Source organism: Emydura macquarii, unplaced genomic scaffold, assembly GCF_026122565.2.
Source record: "Emydura macquarii macquarii isolate MOO-44397 ecotype Brisbane River unplaced genomic scaffold, CSIRO-AGI_Emac_v2 contig_1644, whole genome shotgun sequence".
Lineage (NCBI taxonomy): Eukaryota > Metazoa > Chordata > Testudines > Chelidae > Emydura > Emydura macquarii.
Genome location: NW_027131781.1, coordinates 7,318,202 through 7,344,041, shown reverse-complemented (window position 1 = coordinate 7,344,041; position 25,840 = coordinate 7,318,202). Strand labels below are relative to the sequence as shown.

The 25,840-nt window shown below is 48.8% G+C and overlaps 1 protein-coding gene across 1 annotated transcript in view; it reads left to right on the top strand.

The window, feature by feature from the left end:
* Positions 1 to 15,494, top strand: part of LRRK1 (leucine rich repeat kinase 1) — a 103,262-nt gene extending 87,768 nt beyond the window's left edge. The window contains exons 31-35 of the mRNA XM_067556095.1: positions 889 to 1,006; positions 2,904 to 3,020; positions 9,640 to 10,472; positions 11,839 to 11,940; positions 14,178 to 15,494. Coding sequence (XP_067412196.1) covers positions 889 to 1,006; positions 2,904 to 3,020; positions 9,640 to 10,472; positions 11,839 to 11,940; positions 14,178 to 14,355 — 1,348 coding nt within the window. The 3' untranslated portion in view covers positions 14,356 to 15,494. The remainder of the gene's footprint in view (positions 1 to 888; positions 1,007 to 2,903; positions 3,021 to 9,639; positions 10,473 to 11,838; positions 11,941 to 14,177) is intronic.
* The last annotated feature ends 10,346 nt before the right edge of the window (positions 15,495 to 25,840 follow it).

Below are 25,840 nucleotides of genomic sequence, written 5' to 3'. Positions count from 1 at the left end.
GTCTGGTGCAGATATTCTATGTCAATGGGAGAAAGTTCTCCCATCGGCATAATAAATCCAGCTCTGCGAAAGGCAGTAGCTATGTCGGCTGGAGAAGCCATTCATGGAAACCATTCATGAGCTGATCCAGATTTTCTGTTAAAGGAATTCACTATTGGCAAGTATTTGCCAAATAGTACGGGTAAATAATGTTGGTTCTGCAAGTTATTCATGAACTCTTTGCTTTGACTATTTATCATTCCTGGCATTTGGTTGGTTGCTTAAGCCATACAATATTATTTCTACTTCCTGGTTAGATAACTAAATCATTGTAGACAGGGGAGTAACAAGTTATGCACATTTCAGAATTGTAACCAGTCATGCTAAAATGGGTGCAACTTCTGGGATTTGTAGACACATTTTTAACACCCTGGGTTTGTTCAAATATCCATAAACAATGTGACCCCATGAATCACAGTGAAACAAACATAGTGCTTTTATTCACAAAAATATTCATTTTAATCAAATTTTTAAAAGTTATTTTAACATGTCAAGGACCTTCAGCCTTTCTTGATGTGTTACTTCTCTTTTCTTTAGATAGCAAATTAATCAGAGTAACAAGACAACAGTTGGAGTACACTTAGTAAACAGTTAACAGCAGAAAGAGCTTTTAAGTGTCTGAATTTTTCTCCTTTTATGATATCCTTTCCTCTCCCCAAAAAAGATTAAGAGCATTTTCTACATCTGCAGGATGATGGATAGTTCAGGTGTTGACAGTATGCATGGCTTGGCCAAAAGTACTAGGTGATATCCAAATCGTACAATGCAAACACATTAATTGCAACTATTTGTTAATGCCATTTGACTATTGGCAGCGTTGCTATAACAAATTACGTTTGCTCCTTTCAGAAATTATACGGTGGTAAATACAGAGAAAGGACTCATAGAAGTGGAGAGAATGAGCTGCCCAGGCATGAAGTTGTGCTGCCAGTTAAAAGTTCACAGTGCACTATGGACTGCCACAGAGGTAAATGTTATCCGAAATGTGAGCTCTCTTCTTGTTGGTTGTGTGCACTTCATTGCCCTACTGGAGAAATCTTCATTCATATACGTAATAAAGAAACATGGTATTATCTTAGTAAATTAGTCATTTAAAGCTCAGCGAATCAGGATGACAATGGATGTCTCAGATGGGCAGTCAAACTTTACGTCTGCTTTCTCACTGGTATATTGTTTCCACATCTTGTTGTTAACACAATGGTTCCCAGCCTGTTCTCTGCCATGGCACACCTTGATATCCTTAATTATTTTGAGGCACTCCACCATATAGTCGCCAAACGAATTCATGAATATTCATGAGCCAATCCAGAACTCTTCAAGTAGTTTTGCAAAAAAGTCCATGACATACCTGCTCAGGCCTGATGGCATACCAATTGGGAAACACTGGTTTAGCTAATGTCTAAAGCCTCCTGGTCCCAGGACCATGGCTGTGCTGTTCAGAACGAACATGGAAATGACAGCTGTCCAACATACATCTGTCCCAGGTTATAGCATGTGAATACTGAGAGATTCTATCTGGGAAAGAATCCTATCTGTAAGTGATAAGGGGAAAGAGTAGAAAAATATACATTGAGGCTGTAGATTTAAAAAGAGGACTAAGGGAATTGATGGGAAATGGGTGCCTAACTCTCTTAGGCCCTTTAAAATTCCTGCCTAAAAAGATAAGAGCAAGATAGCATAGTCGATTTATCTCACTAAAGCCCTATCACCTCTTCAGACAGAACCATGCTGAGTGTAACCAGGCACAAAATGTTCTTGCAAAAGTTGTTGAACTATTACAAACAAATTCATAAAAGTCAAAGCTTCACATATGGAAAACGGGCTAAATGATTTGGGTGAATTATTTGTAATAGATAATTCAACCAGTTCTAATTGCACGTGTGTGTACACTAGGGCTGAGTGAAAATTGGAATTTATATCCTGCAGGAAATTCTGATATTTTGACATTTTATTCATCCTGAATCAGGTTAAAAAAAAAAGGCAAAATATAGGCATTTTTCCATAGAAAGAAAAGCTCAGAAAAATTTCAATTTAGAAAGGTCAAAACATTTTAATATTTTAATATTCCCAAATGAGATATTTTGTTTCAGCTTGTTGAACTGAAAGGAAACATTTAAAGTCAATTCAATATTAAATTATGTCTGCCTATGACACCACACTGCTTCCTCAAAGTTGTAGTTCTGGCGCTTCATGCCTTTATTCTTCTGTATGGGCTGGGCTCCCTGGCTGGACTACATCTCCCATGATACACCCTGCAGTTTGATCAGAGAGGAAACTGCAGTGCATCATGGGAGCTGTAGTGTAGCCTAGAGGCTCAGCCCATACAATAAGATGGGGGCATGAAGCATCTGAACTACAACTCCCATAAGGCAATGCAGCACCTTAGGGAGATGCAGTTTAATGCTGAATTGACTCAAAATGAAATATTTGGTTTAGTTCAACAAACTAACCAACACAACATATAATTTTGATTTTTTTCTGACAGAAAATTCCCTGCCAGCTCTAGTAGATGTGAACTATGTGTAGAGTCAATCATATTTTAATCTGATTGCAGATTTGGTAAAAATCTGTTCTCTGTACTACCGGAGAGTGCTTGGTATCACACATTGCATTAAGGGGAATTCAGGGTAGCCTCTCCAACCAGTACGGATCATAGGAAGCCAAAACAGTCATCAAGTAGAGGACCTTTAAGGTAAAAATTGCCCTAAAAAGAACTGAACTGTAGATTTTTGACCTCTAGAAATACAAAATGGACAGTTTAATAGGGGACAAATTTGCGACACTTTACATGTTAATGTGAAAATCACCTAAGTTAAATTATTGCTGAATTAAACGTAATTCCATCTGTTCTTGTTCGTTTGCAGGACCAGAAGATTTATGTATATGGCTTACAAGGCATGTGTCCTTTAAACACTCCACAAAAGGGATTAGACACTCCGGCTGCGGTGAGCTGCTTCTTAGCAGTGCCTGTTGTAAAAAAGGTAAAGAGGAATGTTTCGGAAAAGGGGTATCAGTGAAACGAAAGGCTGTGCTTATGGAAACAGGAGCCCAACGTAACGTTGTATTTCGCTATCCTCTGCATAACTAAAGGACTCCTCTGCACACTAGAGCTTGCTGGCAGAGCAAAAAGAACAGTTTGCAGGTCGCTGTCCCCAAGCCAAGGAGAACAGAGGCCTGAAAGCAGCATGGCTGGGAGAAGCTGAGGCAGGGGTAGGAGGAGGGGTCCAGAAATGGCACTTAAGAACCTGCTGGGGAAGTAGTCAAAATATACCTGCTTTCCATACAGGGAAGCTTTCCAGCTGCATTTCCATCTTGTCATTAGAAAAAAATTAGTGTCAGTGAATGAGAAAGATGTGAGTAGAGGGGAAGTGAGTGAATGATTTAGAACAGAGATTGGTTAGTTACTAATGTAAGACCTGAGTGTGTCTTTTAAGCGCATATTGATTGGACAGCCTCACCTGGAGCACGAGAGCAAGAGAGTGAGGACAGCCAGGTGTATGTGTATATGTGCATACGTGCCACTTAACGCTTTAGCAACAGCTCTTTTTCTTTTTGATGAGGGATGTGCATACAATAAAAGGCAGGCTAGGCTATTGTCTCCCACTGGCAGGAAGAAAGGGGGGGCATTACATGGTGTATATCTAAGAGAGTCTTTCAGTGTTGGAGACGTTTAAGGTCCTATCATAAGCAGGCTATTAAGAGAAATGTGGCATTGTGACATTATTGGCTATTGGCTATTGCAGTCTTTTCTGGTTGGTTAGATTATCCTTAGGTTTACCTAGAACAATCTAGAGTGGAAATGTCGCATCATTATCCATTCATTTTCAACATCTCTCATTACATAAAAGCTTTTCCAAATGTCAACAGAGCATACGGTGTTGAAATAACTCGGCACAGAACAGTTTTCACAGTGCTAATGAGGTTGAGGGGGTTTATTTTACACCTGTGTCCCTTCTGTGGTACCGTCCGTTCTGTTTCCAAGTTAGTGGCTCAGGCTGCTGCCTAGTTAGTGAGGTTTGCCCCTGGGCGAAGAGTTAGCTCACAGGTTAGTATGCATTGCTTACGTCCCATTTCGCCCTTCGAGGCAAATGTAAGTGGGATTTACGTGATGCATGGACCTGGTGCTGGCACAGGGATGACGTTCACACGCTGGGAGGTTGCTTCCGTTGACTTTTTCTGGCTCCCAAAGCTACAGAGTTTTTCTTCCACGGTGTTTGATGCCTGACACCTGATGTATCTTTCTCCTGCTGCCTTATATTTTGTCCAGAGAAGTAGAATGTGCCTTTCCTTTTCAGGTCTCCACTGTCACACTGATTACAACCCTTTGGGGTTTCTAATGGGCCTTAGGTCTCCTGGTTTCTCCATCCAGACTGTGGTATGTCTAGTGAATGTAATAAATAATTCCAGACTAGACAATAATATTGAATATTGCATATTGAATCATTTCTCCCTCCCCCCCAAAAAACACTCTGTGTCCTTTCAGCAGAATCCCTGATAGGTCATTTTTTCCTCCTCTCTGTGGACATTATCAGTCTATAAATGGCCAGGCCAATGAGCAGGAGGAAGTGCAGGCAAGGTCTGCAAGAAACTAAACTGTTTACAAGAGCTGACAGTTTTGCTGAATAGTTCCCGTGAAGCCAGTCATGCTAGTCTGTCGAGTTTGCTGTATGAAATGAGCCTCTTAAGGAAAAAAAAAAAAAAAAGAATCCAGTGGAGAAAAGAATCTCTCACAGGCAGATGGGAACATTGACCTTTTCCAAGACAACACGCTTCCAGCATGTTGCCAAGTAACACAGTCAAATCACTGTCCTGGGATTTTGCTCCTAGGGGAATACTTCTGACTGGCTACATTTGGGAAGACAGATTCAAAAGAATAGTTTCCCGTGCTTCTTTTCTCATCCAAAGGAAACATCACAGACATTTGAAAAAAGCAGAGAGAAGCCCTGAAAATAAACTCTCTTCCCCAAAAAACAAAACATAGCAATGAAAAGTGTAATTTTGGTGGTTAATTTTTATGATTCATTATTATGACCAGATAACAGTAAATTCCTCTAGACCCCCGCAAAAGCAAATTACCTTCCAATCTGTTTCCAGTATTTTCACAAAGAAACGAAAAGCAGGAGAGAGGGTCGAACGTGTATCAGTCCCTGGCTGTCATGAGGAGCCTAGACCACAGGAAAACAAAAGCTGCATTTAAAGACTTTACGCTGCTGTTCCAGAAGGATCAGCCAAGGAAATGGGGTGGAGGAGTAACAAAGTCTATGTTGTTTGAGGGCTTCGTTTACCTGGTATCTGATAAATTCCAGTAGGCTTTAAACCTTACACTGTACTGTAGTTGTGAGGACAGAACGTCTTGGCACGGGCTCATCATCTGTGCTATACAGCACAGCACACGCCCTCCATTTAGAGGCCATTCTCACTGGCAGAGCTGGACTCTTGGCAGGCCAGAGACTTCAAATGCAGTTTTGTTTCTGTGTTTTTGTTGGCTCGTTTCTCAGCTCAAATGTCGAAAGTGAATTCTGAGAACGTTATTTAATGTTGATGGAGACTGCAGTCCTGCCTCGGCGTGGTCACTCTTTTGGTATCATACTTTGGAGACTTCTTATGTCCATCACAGCCCAACAAACAGGTGCATTTATGGCCCTTCTGAGCATGTAGCTTTCGTGGCACTTGCATGTTAAGTGGCTAGCACGCTTATCTCAGGACATGCAGTGACAACGGTGGGTTTGAGCCCCTGCTTGGGGCAGGAATGCTTCTGCCTTGCTTTCCAAAGTGTTTGGGATAAACGCAGTGCCTGAATAAAACAGGTTCTAATGTCCAAGGCTTGAGTCATGCTGTTGCTGAACATAAAATGGCTGCTGAATTTGCCTCCACAGCATCTGACTGTTTTGTAATATTCTTTGGGACCTGTTGGGCCCGTTCCCCAGCCAGGATAGCTGGTGCAGCTGTATTGACTTCACTTGGAGCTATGCTGAGTTATACACACTGTGGAGCTGGCCTGTTGAGTCTGAAAGCTACCTTCTTCTGTTCTCTTGCAGCTGATACTACCCAAGGAGATCAGACAGACTTTTATGGTGCTAAGCCAAAAGAAATACAGCACTTTCTAGCCAAACTCTCTTCTCCCAAGGTGGTTAGTTGTGTAGGAGTTTAAAAGATCTAACAGTGACTCAGAGAATAGATTTGACTGTCCAGCTAAAGCCCACTAAAATGTGGCTAGTAGAACTGACTGAACATTTCCCATCAGAAGTTTTTAATGTAAAATGGCCTTCCCCTCCTGCACAATGGATCACTTTTCATTCCATTCAAAATGTTCTTTTTTTAACAAACAAAACAAAAAAATGTTCAGCCTCCCGTGGACAACACCCAGAACTTGCGAGTTCCTATGTCATCCCTCTGCATTAGCAAGAGTGAGAGTTTGCAGCTGCTATTATGTGTCAGCTCCCCGACACCCCGGCCTGTCTGCCTTGCAGCAAACTCTTCAAGGCTCTGCCAGTCTCAACCTGGCCTTGTGGGTAACAATCAGAGAACCCCAGCTCCCCAGAAATACCCCCCGGTGGTGTCCAGTCCTTCTCATTACTACCTTCTCTTCCTCCAGAGGGACAGAGCCCACCTCAGCCTGTCAGATTTAGCTGAAAACTCCACTTCACTTTAATATCCAGCATTGAGCTGGTTTAGTAACAAAACAAGGAATAGGTCCGTTAACAAAGAACAGAGATCTAAGTGATGCTAACAAGGGGAAAAAGAGACAGGTTTGGTTATAAATAAAACACGCTTTCTAGTGACTAAAACTTAATCTTAGCAAGTTGCAAACTTTGCCTAAGCAGTTTTCTTACTCACATCAAGCTACCAGCCTGTTGGGCCAGGGAATCCAACTTTTACAGGTTGCTGTTCCCTGGGTCTCCTAAGTGATGGGTAAAATATCTTGGTACTCCCATTTATGGTTCCAAAGTCTCAAGAGCCAGGAAGACTTCCAAGGGGTGATTCTGACACCCGGTGTGCTCTCCAAGCTGCTGCTTGTTTGCTGTTTATCTCATGTGTAAATGTACTTTCATTGTCTTCTGGCTTACAAAGCTTCACCTAGACAGGGAAATCCACATTCATTTGTCTACAACAGGCTGGCTTCTCATTTTTCTCCACAAATATGTATTAGGAACATATTTCCAGCAGGAAATTTATTTCCAGGAATGTATTTCCACATACATAACTCTTTATGCACCCCCATACACACTTCGCACTATGGTAGTCATGACCAGCATGGCACTAGCTTTTATATACATTGCTCGGTTCACTTTTATAGCACAGTAATATTGTATACAATCAGTTGATTTGATTGCTTATCTTTGGGGTTCAGACCCCTTAATCTCCACTTGGGGTGTATGGACCCTGATTGTCACACCTTCGTCTTTTTTCTTTGAAACTATGAAATATTTCACCAAAAAGGGCTTTTACAAATTCCATTTCTTTCAAAAATAATAAAAAAAAGCCATTTGTGGAAAACACTTACCATTTTGCAGCCAGATCTTGTGACTACCTAGCTGTGAGGATCCGACCATACAGCACGCCACATGCCACTTGGTTTATCTGCAGTGAGGATAAAAGGACTGGTGCTGGGTTAGAGCAAAAGTCTGCAGCATAGTCCACGGTTCTGGTTGCTGACCTTGTTTGTCCCCATGATTACATGAAAGCGCTTCAATGACATTAGGCGTGTGAGCTCAGCACATCAGATGAAATTGCTAGTAATCAGATAGCACCTTATGTCCAAGAGTCTTGAATGAGCTTCAAAAAAAGTCAATACTTACCCCTGCATTACCAACCTATGGCTATATTGATTTTTGACTTCTTAAGCCCTAAATAGCCCGTGACTCATCTGCTTGTGTGACCGCCCTTCTCCCTGTGTGATAAGCTAAGATCTGTGGAGGTGTTTGGGCTAGAATTTCCTAGGGCTCATCTACACTTGCGCTTATGCCGGCAAAACTTTTGTTGCTCAGGAGTGAAAAAAAGCACCCATTGAGCGACACACGTTTTGCCGGCATAAGCGCTAGTGTGGCCATGTTATGTCATTGGGCGAGAGAGCTCTCCCGCCGACATAATAAAACCACCTAAACCAGGGGCAGCAGCTGTGTCAGCAGGAGGGCTCTTTTGCCAACACAGCACTGTCTACACTAGCGCATATGCCGGCAAAACCTATGTTGCTCGGGAAGGGGGGGGTGTTTTCTTCACACCCCTGAGCAACACAAGTTGTGCTGGCACACGCGCCCGTGTAGACAAGCCCTAAGTTATACATGGCAGGCAGGTCTCCAGGAGGCCTTTGACCTTGAAACTCACTCCTCTCCATCTCGGTCTGAATTTGCTGACCTTTTGGGCATCCTGCCAAGTACGTGTTTATACCAGGCGTGGGTCCTGGTTTGAGGGTGGGTAACTGGGAAGAGTCAGGCACTTGCTGGGGTCTGGCTGGCCTTCTCGTTTGTATGGGGAAGGTTTGGCTGCTGGGTTTGCTTTTCACAGTGTGATAAGGAAGTGCTAGGGGGCACCGAGCGGCGGGGACAGAAGTCTTCTCACAGGCTCACACATTGGAAGGACACGGCTCCCCGCTCTCCTGTGAGGTGAGCATTTTTAGCTCTGCTTCGCAGCCGGCGGGAGCTGAGACCCGGGGAGGTTTCTGGCATGTGCCCAGCGTCACCCAGTGAGTCAGAGTCCCAAGAGACCTCGCCCCGCTGCCTCCTGGGGTTTCACGGTTGTTGGGGGCGCCTGGCCCAGCAGCAGGGCTGACAGGCGATAACGTGCTGCTGCTTTGTTAGCCTCTGAGCGTTCGGCCAGAGAGCAGCGTTCTGCGCTGTGCGTGATTTCATGCCTGACTTTGGCTGCCACCCAACGGAGCTCCGCTAGCTGTGCTTTGAGCATGACTGTGCTGCAGGCTATTAGGAAAGCCACATCGCTTGCTCCTTGCTCCCTGTACTGTAACAGGCGGGTGCCCATTAACGGCAGGGCATGTCTTAGCAGAATTCTCCACCCTGCTCGTCAGCCTGTCCCCTGAAGCGCGGCTGGGTACACACACTGCTCCGTGTGTGCAGCGCAGTCCAGGGCCCCAGACTCCACATCTGGATGAGTCGCGCCGGGCGGTTAGCAAGCGCCAAGGGCGCACTGCGCGTGGGGTTGGGTTGTGGATCAACCATTTCATTTTCTCATCTGCCAGGGTGGCCCCCCATAGCAGAAGCACCGCCCTGCTTGATTGCTTGCTCGAACGAAGCCGCCCGTGAACGGTTGGGTTTCTGGGCACACGATGGCTGTCTCTGAGTGAATCACAGCCTGAGATCGTTAGCCTTCAGGGTGGGCTTCATGGCCCACCTTCCCTACCTTACCTGCAAGGCAATGGGGGCTGGGTACGGCTGGGGAGAGGGCAGGGGGGGAGAGGGGAAGGGGGAGATGGTGTCCATAGGGTCACTGGGTTTTTTCTGTACTGACGTTGTTGTGGGGTAATTTAGTTTGCTTTGGGGGGTAACAGATGGGTTTATTCTCAGGGATGTTGGCCCAGCAGCTCTTTTATTGCAAAAAGGTAAACGTCTACACAGAGAAACCAACGTCTCTCTCTCTCTCCCACAGAGCTCCTATCTGGTGCTGGCTGGCCTGTCAGACGGACTGGTGGCAGTTTTTACAGTGGCACGTGGCATCCCGGACGGCAGCTGCTCCTACTTGTGCTCACACACTGCGAATCGTTCCAAGTTCAACATCGCAGACAGTGACCCCCGGCAGAACCCTTACCCCGTGAAAGCCATGGAAATAGCCAACGGCGGGGCCGAGGTCTGGTATAGCAACGGCCCTGGCATTCTCATCATCGACTGCCTGACCATCGATATAAATCGGAGGCTGGAGCCCTACAGCCCTCCCTCTGTGATCACGTCCCTGGCGTGTAACTCGGAGTGCCATGGGGACGAAGTGATTTGGTGCCTCGACGATAAAACGAACTACCTGGTGATGTACCACACTGCCACCTATCAGCTCTGCGCCCGGTACTTCTGCGGAGACTGCAACCCGTTAAGAGACATGTTTACAATTCAGCAGCCTTCTGCAGGCATCCCGGCTACAACAGCTGTAAACAGGACGGTGCTTGAGAGTAGCTCCCTGGCTGATATGAGCATTATCTATAGCCCAGAGCTGGGCACGCAAATACTGAACCACCAGGACTCCCTCACAGACTACTGCTCTGTGTCTTCTTACTCCTCGTCCCCCCCTAACAGAATAACTAGGTCCTTCTCCAGCCTCTCAAGCTCCTCCAGCATGCCTTTATCCATGGAGTGCAAGGAGTCCGACAAGTTTCTGGAGCTGATTCCTTCCCCAGACAGAGCTGAGAACGATGCCATCCCGACAGATGACAACGCACAGCATCTCCAAGCTGTCAAGATTCTTCCTGTAAAAGACCTCATATGGATCCCTAGGTAAATCCTCCCTTGACGCACAAACACAGCAAACCAGACCTGCGTGGCAAGTGGAGCATGAAGTTAGTTTGGGTTTAGGGAAGCTCTCAAGGACTTGGTTTTTACTTCCAGTTGTAATTTCACATCAGACATACCCATGATGGTAACTGAGGTACAGCAAAGCAACTATGTCATTGTCCCAGAATTTCCCGTTGGAAATCGACGTTTCTACAACTTTTGGATGGTATCTCAAGTTTTAGAGGACTCCCAGAGCATGAGTCCAGTGAGGCTGTGTCTACACTGCGAAGCAATAGGGCTTGAACCCCGGGTGCCGTCTTGACTCAGGCTCAGACCCTCCACCCCCATGAGGGCCTTTGACTTGGGTCTGAGCCCTGGGTTACTGTGATTTGTGTGTAGACAGAAGGGGAGTTAGGCTTGAGCCTGAGTTCAAACCGTAGGCTTACACTGCAGTGTAGACGCACCCTATCATGCACACACCCTGCTACCAATATCCCAGCTCCTACATTTGCAACCAGGGAAACCCCTCAGTCCATAGAACTAAGGGCTGCTCTACCCTACAGAGCTTTGTTGAAAAAAATCAGCTTTTGTTGACAAAACAGTGGAGGCGCACACATTGAAACGCTCCTCCTACTGATGTAACCCCCTTGCTATGCCGACATAATACAACCACCTCAGCCAGAGGCTTATGTCGGTTTATGTCGCTAGGGTGATGCAGTGGCAGTGTAGACACAGCATTCCTTACATTGGCTGTTGGCTGTCAATTTGGAGCCAGGAAATTGACCAGAAAACTGGGCAGCTACAGCCCAGCGGCCCCCGCTCCCCTGGAGAGCTGATCGGCTGGGCCCTGGCTCCTGGCTGGGAGTGGGAAGGGGAGAAGTCCCGGGTGGTGAGGGGGACAGCCCATAGGGAGCCCAGGAGCCTGTGAGGCAGCTGCTGGGATCCCAGCAAGGAGCTGCCAACGGCATTGAGAGCCATCAGTGTGGACGTCAGCCACTGCAGTAGTTAATGTGGTGCCTGTAAGTCAACCTAACATAGGTCAGTGTATCTTTGTAGTGTAGACAAGGCCTTAGTGCTCTGCCAGGGGGCCAGTTGCTTTGAGTGGTCCCCGCTTGTCTGCAATTGTTTTTACTACACAAGGAGCGTGTTTACTCCTCCTGGTGTGCCTGACAGCGAGTGTTTGGCACAGCCTTTGTCTCTAACGAGAGCAGTGATAGCCTTTGGCGCTAAGACCTGCCCCCCACCGGCAGCCATTGGCGCCTTTCAGCGGCTGTAATCGGAGGAGCTACTGGAGCGCTGTGTACCTGGGCTTTCCCTGACTGCCAGTGTCCCACGTTGCTGAGCGTGATTCTCTCACTTTTGTTTGTAGGAGGGGCGGCGACATCATCGTTATCGGCCTGGAGAAGGAAGGCGGCACGCAACGTGGCAGGGTGATAGCCGTGTTGAAGGCCGGAGAACTGGCTCCTTATGGGTGAGAGTGAATTACAGCATATATTTCATGGTCACAAAGGATTCCGTCAGGGGAAATGTGTGATCAGGGTCAGAGTGCAAGGCCTGCAATCCTCCAACTGGCCTTTCTCTCTCGGGGGCATTCGAGTGTGGATTCTACACCATAGCGCACGCTCCCAGCTCAAGGAGTCACCGTGATTAGGTTCCAATTACACAGACAGGCCCCCAATGCAAGTTAGAGCAGCCTCAGGGCTGCTGTAATGTTCACCAGCTGGGGTAGCCCTGGATTGGTAGAACAGCACATGCTGTGGCTGTGCCTTTCTTGTTTCTTATAATGGGACAAGCAGAAGTTGGGGTAGCTCTTCCCCCGTATGCCAGATCAGCCCAGGCTGGCTACTTCAGGCAATGGTCACGCTCTAGCCCAGAAACATCAGAGCACAGCGCATCTCCAGATCTCGAACTATCTACCTTGTTTCTCTGGCTGAGTCAGCATTAAGATAGCACCTCTCATTTAGCAAAATGTGACATTGTAATAACTCTTGGCCCAATCCGGCCAGGTGCTGACTTCCCTGGGCTTTGCAGGCACTTGGCCCGAGGGCCTTACTGCTTGGGAGAATCAGTCCCTGCTTTAAGAACAAGACGTGCATTTACTACGGATCACAGTGCTTGTCTGTGGCGTCATTCACTCTGAGCAGGTTGAATTTCTGGCTTTAAATGAGCACCTTTGTACCAGCCGTAGCAACAGGCTGCGGAAAGACTCCTGGTCCTCTGTGGAAAACAGTTATGGACATTAATTTAAAATGCTTCATATAGCAAATGAGCTTCCAAGTAAATAAATAACCATGGTATAGTCTTGGGTTTTTGTTTTTTTTTGCTGACATTTAAATATCACTATGTGATTGTGCTATTGATGGCAAGACAAAGCAAATAGAAGTTAAACCATGCTGTGTGTTCAGGAATGGCCATGGATTAGTACGCAGCACAGGTAATATGAAATCCAAGCCTTCCTTTCATTCACTTTCCGTGGGAGTTTGTGGCTTGTCATGTCAGGTATAGTGGTTTGTCCCTTTTATGACCTGCATATGCCCATTTAGCTAGGTGGACTCATTTCATAGACTCAAAGACTTTACGGCCAGAAGGGACCATTATGATCATCTAGTCTGACCTGCACAACGCAGGCTGCAGAATCTCACCCACCCACTTCTATAAGAGACCTCCCTAACCTATGACTGAGTTACTGACGCCCTCAAATAATGGTTTAAGGTACAGAGAATCCACCAGCAAGTGACCCATGCCCCATGCCGCAGAGGAAGGTTTCAGAGATTCACCTGATTTAAAAAAAAAAAATAGGAAAGAAAAATATGGGGCATAGAAGACAGGATTAAATGTCCATTGCTAGACATGTCCCATTTTACAATAGTGCAGCCTTGCTGCTTCAGGCACAAAAATCTATCGGCTCATCCTTCACCAGCCGGCTGAAACGGATGGAGAAAGCCAATGACATTGCACTCCCAGTGGCAACAAATTACTTGCCTTAGGTGTGGAGGTGTTTGCAAGGCTGCACTATCACTAATACAGAGCCAGCTGCTGTGGTGTGTCTCTGTGGAATGAGTATGAGTTGGGGGTCTGGGGGAGATAAAGGTGGCTTCCTGAGCGGCTGCCCTGACGTAGGACAGCTTCCCCATAGCTGCCAGTCACCAAGCTCTCTAGCTACTCCTCCCATTCCGGTTTCCCCTGTCCCTCTGCTGGGGCAGGTCCCGCAGGGGCAGGCCCCTTTCTTTTACCCCCGCACTCCTTTATAGCGTTGCATAAAGAAGCCTGGCAAAGATTGGCATCTGAGCCGTTATTTGTATCTTACGAAATGCAACATGGGGCAAATTCTGCCACCTTTTCTCACATGGACTAGTCCCTCGCTTTGTGAGCAGCCCCTTGAAATCAGCGGGCTGGAGATCAACCGAAGCTGGCCCTCCATTAGAGCACAGTACTCTTGTCATCAAAGAAGCCTCATAGAACTACGTCACTGTGTCGTGGTTTGTTTTGTTGGGGGGGGGGGGAAGGGTTGTTGTGATTTGCGGGGGGGCTTTGCGAGAGGTGCTATAATGTAACTAGTAGGAGTTGCCCTGCATTGTGTTTTCCTGTGTTAAGGATCGTTGGCTTGTGAGACAGGCAGTGCGTCTCCCTTTTCCCGGGCTGTCTGTTTGCTAGGCAAGCTGCACTCCTCTTACGCTCCCTTCTCCACCCCTGCTCTTGATTTCCCAGGGCGCTGGTCGACGCTGCTATCGTCGCAAAGGACACTGTTGTGTGCTGCTTTGAGGACACACACGGGGAGTGGTGCCTGGCTGCCTGGAGGAGCTGGGGTGCCCGAGATTTTGACGTTTTCTACCAGTCCTATGAAGAGCTGGGAAGGCTTGAAGTCTGCATGCGCAAAAGAAGGTAGTGCGTGTGGCACTGAAAACCAAGCATCCAGAAAGGACGGACTACAGTGGAGAGAAACTGACGCTCTTCAGCATTCCAACCGGGGCACTTTGAGAAGGGTTTGGGGTCCCCCCCCACCACCATTTGCTGCTAAGAAACACTGCAAAGCTCTTGCTGAAGATATCTCCCCTGAAGTGCATTTTTCCAGAGACTCAGAAGACTGAACTAGACACCTTTCTGTTTGTTTCCCCCTTTCTTTTCGGCAGGGGACAGAGACGTATTAAGACAGAAAGTGGATGATATCTCAACAATATTGCCTTAATGTGTACCACTCTCCCTGACCACCCTTTTCCATTCACGTCTCTACTTTGAGCCGCCTTTTTTTCCCATTGTAAATTCCCCCACAACCCCCACTCATCTGGGCTGCTGCTGCTTAGGTTCTCATCCAGGAGAGCTTTGTTAACAGATATGCATCTCTCTCCTTCAGAGCCTGAGCATTTATACAATAGTCCTGGCACCAGCTGTTCCGATGGGTCAATGTGTTTCTGGTCTGTAAAAGATATTGTGATACAGAGTTACTGTGAAAGACCCAAAGATGCTAATCTGCTAATGAATACTGCACAATCTATATACATTAATGAGCTATTTAATTGCACTGCTCCAAAGTAAAATTGTAAATAGAGTCCAATGCAAAGCAAATGTCAGCACTTCAGATGCTTTATCAGTTGATAAGAGAAGGAAGTAATTTAATCAGCAGAATTTAGAAATGGGCCTTGTCCATCTGTTACTTTTCTCTGTAAATAAATTTGGAAGTAAGCTCAGTTTACAGGATATAAAAGTGGTCGTTACTTTTTAGAGAGAGCTTATTATATAGTTTATTTTTCTCATCACTAAGATCACACTGCACCTAGGACAGCATTGTACACACAAGCACATTATCACAGCATGTACAGTAGAGTGTAAAAAGTGACGCGTGAATGTGTACAGTGTATTGAACGGTTTTTATACTGAAAAACGTATACTAAATCTGAACATATATGCAAGGCTGCTTGAAGTAGAATTAGCAGGTTAAATGTCAGATTTACACCTTTACTGCAGGCTGTTAAAATAACCATCAGAAGCAAAACGTATTTCAAAATAAACAGACGCCGTCAAGCATTACATTGCGTCAGTGTCACCATTTATTGGCAGCTGGTGACTGCAGCGGCTACTGGCTGTTTGCACAGCACCATGATCAGCTCAGGAGGTGTTGCATCTGATTAAAATGCAGGCGCTCTCTCCCTCACTAGGTACCCAAATGGGGGGGAGAGAAGAGGGGTCCCTCCCCCTGGTCCTCTCCAGCACTGCTAACAGGCGTATCATTAGAACTGGGATATTTTAGCTCGGATCAGGATTGTAGCTACACTCTGCCTGGATACCAATCAGGAATGGTGAAAGGAACTATGGCTTTTTAAAAAAAATCTACATTTGGGAAGGCCCAGAACCAGCCCCAGCAACGTGAGGGACAGGATCACATCCGCTGCGCTAAAGTCTGACACAAATACTTTGGGGAGATGCTGGGCTCCATCTTACAGCTGGGCCACCCGTAGCATGCGGCTTGGTATTTAGTACTGCAGGCTGGATGATCCGTCCTTCCATCTAGTGGTGATACAACTGGAGTCAAGACAAGCACGCTGAACGGAGCGTGAAGTTAAAGTGCCTAATCGCCAGCGGGTGTATGGCAGAGTCTCTCCACCACAGGCAATGGCGCTACCCTGTTTTACACCAGACGAGGCTCTGCCCCTAAAAATAGCTACATTGGTATCAAGACAGCTCAGCTGGGTGGCATGGTGGCAGCGCCATGCAGGCCAGACACTAGCTCCAGAGACGGGATGTGTAGAGCCACACATCGGCTGGGGCTGACCCATGTTTATTGCAGTGGAGACAAATGCCAGAACCAATGCCCCAGACTCAGCCTCTGCATGGAGGCTGTCTTCAGTACAACCTACCAGCCTCCACAGGGCCGGTGCCTCCCCAGTGTGGGGCCTGAAACACACAGCCAGAACTGCCACAGTGCGCGACACACCAACATGAAATCCATCTGTACCTCATCCTGGACCTTGGCCATTAGATGGCAATAATACTACCTAGTTGTTATGTCGCACTTTCCCTCTGTATATGTGCAAAGGAGGCCCGTAGCATTAGCCCCATTTTACAGATGGGGAAATGAAGGCACGGACAGGCTATGTGACGTGCCAAAGGTCACCCAGCAGGGCAGCAGCAGAGCCAGGACTAGAACCCAGCTCTCCTGAATCCTAGTCTAGTATTCTAGCCCGAAGGGAGTCGCATTCACTGAGTGACATCCTGAATGGTTGTAAAGCACTCTGTAAGTGCTTATTTATTATTTTATTTGCATTCCTTAAACCATACAGATGCCAAACGCGGGCTGGCACATGCCAAACGCTGTTGCGTTCCAAAGCAGCTGTGCCTTGTCCGTTTCCTTGAGAGAAAAATAATCGCTCAAAAGCAAGCAGGGAACGCCAGCGATGTAACGAGCGGCCCAGGCTCCATGTCAGAGGGAAGGCGAGAGCCGAGAAGGTGGGAATGTGAGCATCCGTCTGAGTGCACTTTCCAGCCCTTCGGTTGCGGGCATTTCACCCAACTGTGGCTTCTTGCTCAAGCAGTAATTCTTGGGCATGTGGTCAGGCCGCGCGTACTGCTGCTTCCGCAGGCCTGCAGTCTACGTGGGCTTGATCCAGCACCTATTGGAATTGTTGCATGGATTTCAGTGGGCACAGGATCAGGTCCCAGTAGTATGAAAGATCCTGTGCTTTCAGCATATTAGTTATGACGCACCATTCGTGCACAGCTCCTGCACCCCCTTTCACCCCCCAGCGCTTACCATCGACAAAAGACAGACGACAACGGCGCAAGGGCCAGGAAGGGCGTAACGAGGCGTTGTTAGACTGGTCGTTGCTAGTGATGCTGTCATTGCCTCGCTGCTTGTGGGCAGCTCGGAGCACGTCGACCTGAGCAGGGATGTGAAAGAAGCAAGGAGGCCTCTGCTGCGAACACTAGTGAGACTGGTCCAGGCACTGACGATAGCAGTGGGACGTGACGGTATGTAACATTGGAGTCTTAGACCGGTTTCTGTGCTGGTGCCCCCTCCACGATCTGGATAAAGCACCCTGTCATTTGGGATAGGGAGAACAGCTCCTGCCAATTGCAGAACCTGATTTAAACCAGCGGGAGCTTTGTGGCTATGGACATATTAGAGCAGTGGGGGGGTGAAGTTCTGCAGCCTGCGATGTGCCGGAGGACAGACTGGATGATCACAACGGTCCCCGCTGGCCTTACAGTCTGTGAGCCAATGTGTTCCATTGGCTCTAGCATGAAAACCAATTATGGAGGGTGTATGGCTGGGGATTTTTACATTTTATTCCCTGGTCTTCCTTGGAGCAGGATGAGAACTCCATCAGACCTGAATGTTTATTGGCACAGGCAAGTTAGCAAGCTATAGGCTGGTTTAGTGACTCTCCAAAGGAAAAAAACACGAGCAAAAGGATAAAAAATGTTCATGAGCCCCCCCCAGTCACAATCAGAGCAGCAGTAATCTGCACCAGGAGGCATCTTTTGCCACAGGCCTGGATGAAGGGCACAGAGTGGATTGTGTCACACACCCCCGCCATGTACTTTGGAAAGCAAAGTTTGTTTAAAACAAGAGGACATTGGTGGGCTGGAGCTCAGCCGAGAGGGCCAGGTTCTGATTCGCACCCTCACAGTAATTCTAGATGAGTAACAGCATCGGAAGCTGGCCCAAAGATTAGGCCGTCAGAGTCCGTCTCTGGTAAAAGAGCAGCTAGAGGGGAAGAGCTGTGTGGGGGGGTGATCTCCCCAGTTAGGCATTCCCAGCTCAGGGAGAGAGTAGGCAGAAAATTTGCACGTACTGGCTGGGATGTTGTGCATGTAAGCAGTGCATTTTGACATATGTGGCAATGGTTTTTTGTTTTAAATGGAAAGTGAATTACTTCCTCTGCTGACCAACTGGAACACGCCAACGGCTCGGCCTTGTTTTGGAAATTGCACTAAGTCTAGGCCCGTCACTGCAGATTTTTCTCAAGGCTCTCTCCTTGCGCAGGCATGTACCAAAGAGTTGCGGATGCCTCAGGCACAAAAGGTGCACACAAACGAGATTAATCCATCACCCAGACAATAAAACAAGGGTAGTTTTAATTTCGTCAATTACCAAAACAGCCTAAATAAGGAAATACACAGGAACCATTTTCCAAATGACTGACTGAATTGTCAGACTACTCAGCAGAGGAATAGGCTACAAACAACGTTGCTGTTTTAAAAGGCCAGGCAGTAACTACGAGAAAAGCTTTGTAACTCATAAGTGAATCAAGGAAGGTTTAAAGGCGAAGTCCATACAGTTCGAGGCCTCACTGTCCAGGACCGTGACTTCAAAGAACACATGTGCGTTGCTGTGTTTGCAGACACTGTCATGGAAAAGCCTGCCTGTTTGATGCCACACTCGGAGTTGATTGACACTACTGACTGTACATAGACGAGTTATATCCCAGCATAACCCTGAATACACCAATTTCTGCTTAATCAACTCAAAATTGTAACTGATAAGTGTCTCGTTAAGGCTGTAACCTCGCCTCACCTTTCCTGGCAGATCCATTAATAGCTTGGCTGGTATCTTTAACTATTTCACTGAAAAAGAGACGTGTAAAAGCTACACTATTTCAGCTTCTCAAAGGCATTAGCAAATTACCCACCTAGTTCCAAGGCCAATACAGTTCATATAAAGACCCAGCCTCCAGCTAGATGCAGCCAAGTATATACAATTTGTTCCGTCATCTTAAAGCTGTTTCCTGGTAAGTAATCTGGCATGCGTACAGCAGGTTTATTTTTTTAAGAGCTTAACATTTAATCAGATGTCTTTTATCTGACACGAAAAAAAAAAATGCCATCTGGTTGTGGAAGTATTCCTCTGTTTAAAGCATAAAATGAGGCTCTCCTTTAAGGAATGTAGAAAGCATTATTTTCCCATGATGTAACAAGTAAAAGATTTTAATTAGCTCATTAGGGCCCTGATCCTAAGCATCTTGCCCAAGTAAGGACGGCATGGTTATGAGCTATTAGTAGGCGTGGCACTCTGGGAGGAGCAAATGGGTAGGAAAACCCCTGTTCTTTCATAAGCCATCTGAATTTGTTACCATTCATGTTATCATGCTGCAGCATTCATTACTAAAGTGATAGGAATGGCCATAGACTAGCCAAAAGCTGTTAAGAAAAACGTGTAAAAAGATAAGGGAGGTGTAAACGCGAGCGGCTGGAGAAGGTGAGGCAAATCAAAGACCCAGCTATTTTCCAAACACGGACGACGTGCAGACGTTAACGGATGAGACTCTAATGCAGGGGGAACGCAATGATAAACTTAATAACCCCCATGCCAGCTAGAGCGAGACCATCTCTTCAAGGATGGGGCCATGGGTCTGCCCTCGCCCTGTGCTGTCTCCCCGCCACCGGCTTTGCTTGTTAGCGCCCAGGGTCGGGCTGTATTTGCGTGATGATTAGCACACCAGGCCCTGTCCCCACCAGGGGCCTGTGGGAGTGACCACAAGACAAGAAACGTGGTGGGATTTAATTCTCATTTATGGGAGTCAAAACAAAAAAAACCTAGGCCATGGCTCCCCTGCACCCCAGCAAGCTCCATAAACTGGAGCCATCCTCAGCCTACTGTAGTCTGAGGGGCTCAGCCGGCTGGCCAGCTGGCTGGGGATGAGGGGAACAGAGGAGTGATGCCAGTGAAGTGACATTGATTTCCGGCCGCTGAGGCTCTGGCTTAAACTTTCCATGCTGACTCTCCTAGAGCATAAAGCTATTGCTGGGGGCCTGTGTTTCTAGTGGCAGATTTTTTTTTTTAACTAAGGGCTTGCTGTCCCTTGAAAGTCAGTTCGGATCACGGTAGGGGGTGAATTTCAAGGGCAGTAGCTCCTGCTGAATCAAGCCAACTGTAGACAAGCCCTTAGTCTCTTGCGAATGCAGCTTTGGCCCTGTTATCAGCAAGATCCAGCCCGTCTGCTAACGCAGGGGATGGCCGCACGGCAGAGCTTCTCCTGGCGTAGCGAGGCTGCCAGAACCCAGAATTTAAACGCAGCCAACGCTGACAGAAGGGTTTTGCTCTCGGAGTAGCAGCTCCAGGCGGACACGTTCTTCCATGGACAGAGCTACACTCGTAGGTGGGCATCGTCGGGGTGTGTCTTTTTCACACCTCGCTGACCAGCGTAGCTTTGTTGACCTAACTTTTAAGTGGAGACCAGGCCTCGGTTTCTAAATCGGTTTGGGTGTTTTCCCCCCATCTGGGCACTAGAGAGCGCCCACGTTTCAAGGAGACGCAGCCAATTGGAGGGGTCTGTTTTGTTAGGCTAAATAAATCCAGCTAGCAAAGTAAGCCCCACTCAGACCTAGACTGGAGCCGCACCTGCAACTAGCACCAGGGTGCTGGGGCAGGGAGTGAGCCGTGCAACAGGGGAGAACGGCTGCTGTGCTGGTGCCGCTGTCGCCTCCGTGTCCAGCGAGCGCGCTGATTTGTGTCCGGCACCTTGTCCCTCGTGCTCCCTCCATTGCTCTACAGCCCTGATGCTTCTTACAGAGCCCAGGGTTTGTTACTCCACCGAGCGAACCCTTGGCACCACCGTTTTCAGTTTGGTTACGTTTTAAATTCTAACAAAGCCGAAGGGGGTTAGGAGTCTGGCTTGCTTTGCATCGCTATGGGCAGATTATACCTCCCCACCCCTCACCCCAGCCTCTCACACGTACACAGACCCTGATTCACCACCCTGTTAGCTGAACCACAGAAAGCTGGAGGAGCCCCCCTCCCCCCCCCCCCCGGAAGAGAAATTTGGGGTGAAATTCAGCCCTGCACAGAGGACCTGCCCCATACCTATGCCCCCATTTACACTCCATTTTGAAGACTTAGAGAGGTGCATGGGTTTAGCGTGGGAGCTCTGGACTGGGGTGACTTTCATTGTAAAACAATGTGCTATTAAGAGAGCCCACAGAGTAGCTCCCGCTCATGTCTAGGGACTTCATTTGGATAAGTGCTCAGTGCGTGTTTTTATTTAAAAAAACAATACGCTCTCAGTAAGCGGATCCGTACAGTATTAGGCATAACACCGCAGGGGGTGAGAGCTGCAGAAGTCATCAACAGTTATTAGCTATCATTGGCAACTGCCAGCCAGGGGATTATGAGAAGGGTATGGCCCACCTGAGTGAAAATAAAAGCACGACTGAAATTCGCCAGCAAGCTCCTACACTGGTGCGTGGCATTCCCTCACCTGTGTGGACATATTAATACAAACGCTCTCTGTACAACACACAGCAAAGAGATGACACCAGAGCCACAAAGCCAAGAAAATCCTCAGCCCCAGTGTCCTAATGCCAGCTGGGCCGTGGCAGGCACGCCTTTAATAATCCAGCTCATCTTGACGCCTAGCAATGGCTTAAGCCCTGGCAAGGCCGATGACCTCCACTCCTGCCCTCCGACCTTTGCGCCTGCAAATGCCCAGCATTGCAAAGGCTAGTCAATACAAACTTCATTCAATTAAACCATGGGATTGGCACGATGTGTCAGCAACTAAAGCAAGACTCCTGGGATGAACAGGACCAGGACTTCATGCCTGGTCCCCAGGAGTCTGTCCCCTTTGTACCGCCACTGCCAGGGTTTTCCGGCTGCCTGTGTGGCCCCCCTCCCATGATGCCTCTAGCTGCAGTGGCCCTGAGCTGACTGGCGTGCAGTGTCATGCTGGCAATGCCCACGCGGCTGAGACGTGCCTCAGGAGAGGCGGCTGGGCACAGAGCTGGTTTCATGGGCCCTTTGCCACGCAGGAGACCTGACTGCGCCAGCTCTGTGGCTGCCTGGGGGCGTTCCCGTTCGGGCTGTGTTGTGTCGGTCTGGGGGAGGGGCGGGGGGGGGGGAAGCGCTGAGAAGCAGACTACCACGTGGAGCATCCCCGCTTCACTCGTGGGCCGTTCAACGGGCTGGCATGAAGCAGGGAGGCAGGCCCCGTAGCAGGCCCCTGACCCTGGGGGAAGCACCTTCATGAGCCCAATCGCAGCCTGGCCATTTCTCGGGTACCCTTTGCGCTGCCACATCTACACGGCCCAGGAAAGCAAACAAAAGCTGTGTGTGACCCCACGCTAGCGCCCACAGGTTAACACAACCATGGCAACACAACAGCTCGACTCTGAACTTGGGGGTCGCAGCTCAGGGGCCACCCCGGACTCCCACCTCGGCCTTGACACGAGTTCTTGGCTTTTGACTCAGGCTAACAGAGCCCAGAAGGGAGCCTGTGCGGAACCTGAGCTGCGCACCCCAGTTCAGCGCCGAGCTGTTGGCACGGCGAATGGCCCCTGCGTTCAGATCACACCCTTCCTGCCGTGTAGACGCCCCCTAAAGCAGTGGCCCCGCCTGGATCTGTGCTACACGGTGACAGCGCTGCAGAAACAGGCTCGGCTGGGTTGCTTAGTGGCTTTGCTTTTTAAACACAAGCGCACACACTGCAAGAAGGGACAGCCTTTGGTCTCTGACCGCATGGGCGGCAGGTGAGACCGGGGGGGGATGACCCAGCCCTCAGACCGCTGCCCTGCCCCTGTTCCACCGCCTCCCCTAGGCCCCACCAATGCTCCAACCCAGCTCCGTCCCAGGCCCCACACCTGCTGCTGTTTGGGGAGGCTAAGCGTCCCCAAGCCTACTAGACCCGCCGTCTATGCCTGGCCTGGCTGCCCAGCTCCCTGGTCGCCTTCGAGGAGCAGTGGGCTCTGTCTGGGGTTCTCTGCTTGGGGCCGCTCTGCTGCTCTGCCTTTGACCCTGTGCCCCTCGCTGCTGTCCCTGTTCTAGCACATCTTGTCCCCTTGAGAGCTGGGTCCGGCAGCGCCTCCCCTTCGGCGGCGGGGAGAGGCCGTGAGATGGGCGCATGCCTGCCCCAGGGAACACACTGAGGGCCAATGCAGGTGGGCAAAGGGACATTGCGCCGTGCCAGGGCCGGGCAAGTTCACGGTTTATCGCATCCACTTAGTCCTAGGGCCCAGGCCTGCAAAGCCCAACGCGTGCATGCAGCTCTCACTCACAGGCGCCGTCCCTGTGCATACAGGGGGGGCGGGAATGGGCGCTTCCCAAACCGCGCACTACCTGGGAGCAAGGGGCTCGGCGGCGGGAGGCTGAGCTGTCACAGCCCGGACCTGACACGCGCACAGATTTGCTCCGGGCGGCGCCATGGACATCGAGCCTCGTTTATAAAGAGAAGAAGTTGCTTTTCCATGCCAGGCCACGCGGGCTAATAACCCACCCATGCTGGGAGCAGGCTGATGCCAAATCGGAAATGGTGCCTACGAGAGAGGGATCAGCTGTAGAAATGGACAGAAGGGCCTGAGGGTGAGCAGCAGGGAAGCAGAAGCACAGCCTGGAGGGGAGAGAAAGCTTCAGGCAAGACGGCGCTGATTCTGTCAGGCTGACCCTGGCACGCCCACACCTCATTTATTTACTCTCCGATGCAACCCTCGCCGATGAAAATGGCCCGCCAGGCTTCAGTTATGCCAAGAAGAAAGGAAGGGAGAGCTGTTAAGAACCAGACCTGCCAATGCAAACCTCCTTTTTCTGTATCTCGAAGAATCGGCTTGTGAAAGAGTTAAGCAAGAGCTTTGTTTAATTAATGTATATTTATTCACTGACTTACCCAGCCCCTGGAGTGCCTCTTTGGCAGCTGTTTAGCCCTAAGAGGCCTATTTCTGATCTGGCTTGCACAGTTCTGTGCTGGGGTTAATGCCGCTGACTTGAGCAGTATTTCTCTGGATTTACTGCAGGGAACCGAGTTCAGAATCTGACTCAAAGTTGTCAGATGCGCCTTTAGTTTCTGCTACATCAGCTGCTTCATTGACTATGAAATGAACGTGTTATACTGCATGGTTAAAATAAAGGGTTTAAATGCAGCATATACGTGCAGAATTATTTGCGGATGACATGGAATAACAGAAGTATTTAGGTTTCCCCAATTTGTTGCACCAACTGTATTTCCACTCATATTTCTGCCTGCTGATGATAAAAGGCTGCTTACTTTGCCATTGTCTAGTAATCCAACAATTGAGCATCATTACTTTGCCTACACATGGATACACATGAATATTGTTCACAGCCTTATGCTGTGAATGTCTTATCTGTCATAGCATTATCCAAACTGTGTCTATTAAGTCAGGAACAGAAAGGGTAATTTAAGCGTTTCTCCAGTCCCAACCAGACAAAGTTTATTGGGCCAGAAAATTGCTCCTTATCACCAGTAAAAAGACCTGGTGTATATTTAACATTTAGATCGACCTAGCTACGTTGCCCCGGGAGTGAAAAAGTCGCACTCCTAAGCACCATAGTTAAACTAAGCTCCAGTGTGGACGTGGCTAGGTCAATGGACAAATTCTGCCGTGGCCCTGGCTACCACCACTTGGTGAGGTGGATTAACTACAGCGAAGGAAAACCCCTTCCGCTGTAGGAAGTGTCTGCACTATGGCACTACAGCGCCAGTGTTGGCATTGTGCCATTACCAGGTCGGAAATATTCCCACCACGTATGCAGGTAATATTCCCACTGAAAGACTCTTCCATGTAGGGTCTATCTACCTATACACATGGCCCTCATCGTCATGGTATCTGAAACTCGGCGTCATTAATGGAGTTTATCCAAACATCCCTGTGAGACAGGAAAATAGCATCTTCATTGTACAGCCGGGGACCTGAGCCACAGGAGAGCTGAAGGGATTTGCCTAAAGTTGTGGTCCCAAAACTTTTTACCCTGAGGCCCTGGTCCCTCAGCCCTCCCTGGCTGGGGCTGGGTCGGAAGCAGTGCCACAGTCAGGGCTGGGGGCTGTGGCTGGGAGCGGGGCCATGGTCAGGGGGCTGTGGTCAGGGCCAAGGCTGGGCGCCAGGGGCCGAGGGCGCGGCCAGGTGCTGTAGCTGGGGGCCGAGGCGCAGGGACTGCGGACAGGGGGCCGGATGCTGAGTCTGTGTGCTGCAACTGGGGGGCCGGGCAGAGGTCAGGGCAGAGGGGGGCTGGGTGGCGCTCCCTCCCCACCCCCCATGAGGGCTGGCCCGGGCTCTGCCGTGTCCCCTCCAAACATTCCTCCGTGCCCCCTAAGGGGTCGTGCCCCACAGTTTGGGGACCTCTGGCCTAAATTCACACGGCTCTGGTCACGCTGGGCGCTGGGATTGAGCCCCAGGTCACCTGTTCAGCGTCCCATCCATCCACTCTTACTGATGTAGGCCCTCACTCTGGTTACAACACAGAGATACACAGGGCCTTGCCCTTAAAAGTCAAACAAAGCCGTTCAGGAGGCGCGGTTTTATCTTCCCGTCTCAGGGAGGTTCCCCCTCTAGCGTCCCCACCCTGCATCCCACTCATGCCAGTCCCTGGTTCCGTGACGATCATTTCCAAGCGGCTCTCGTTGGAAGCCACAGGGTTTTCCTGCAGCTGC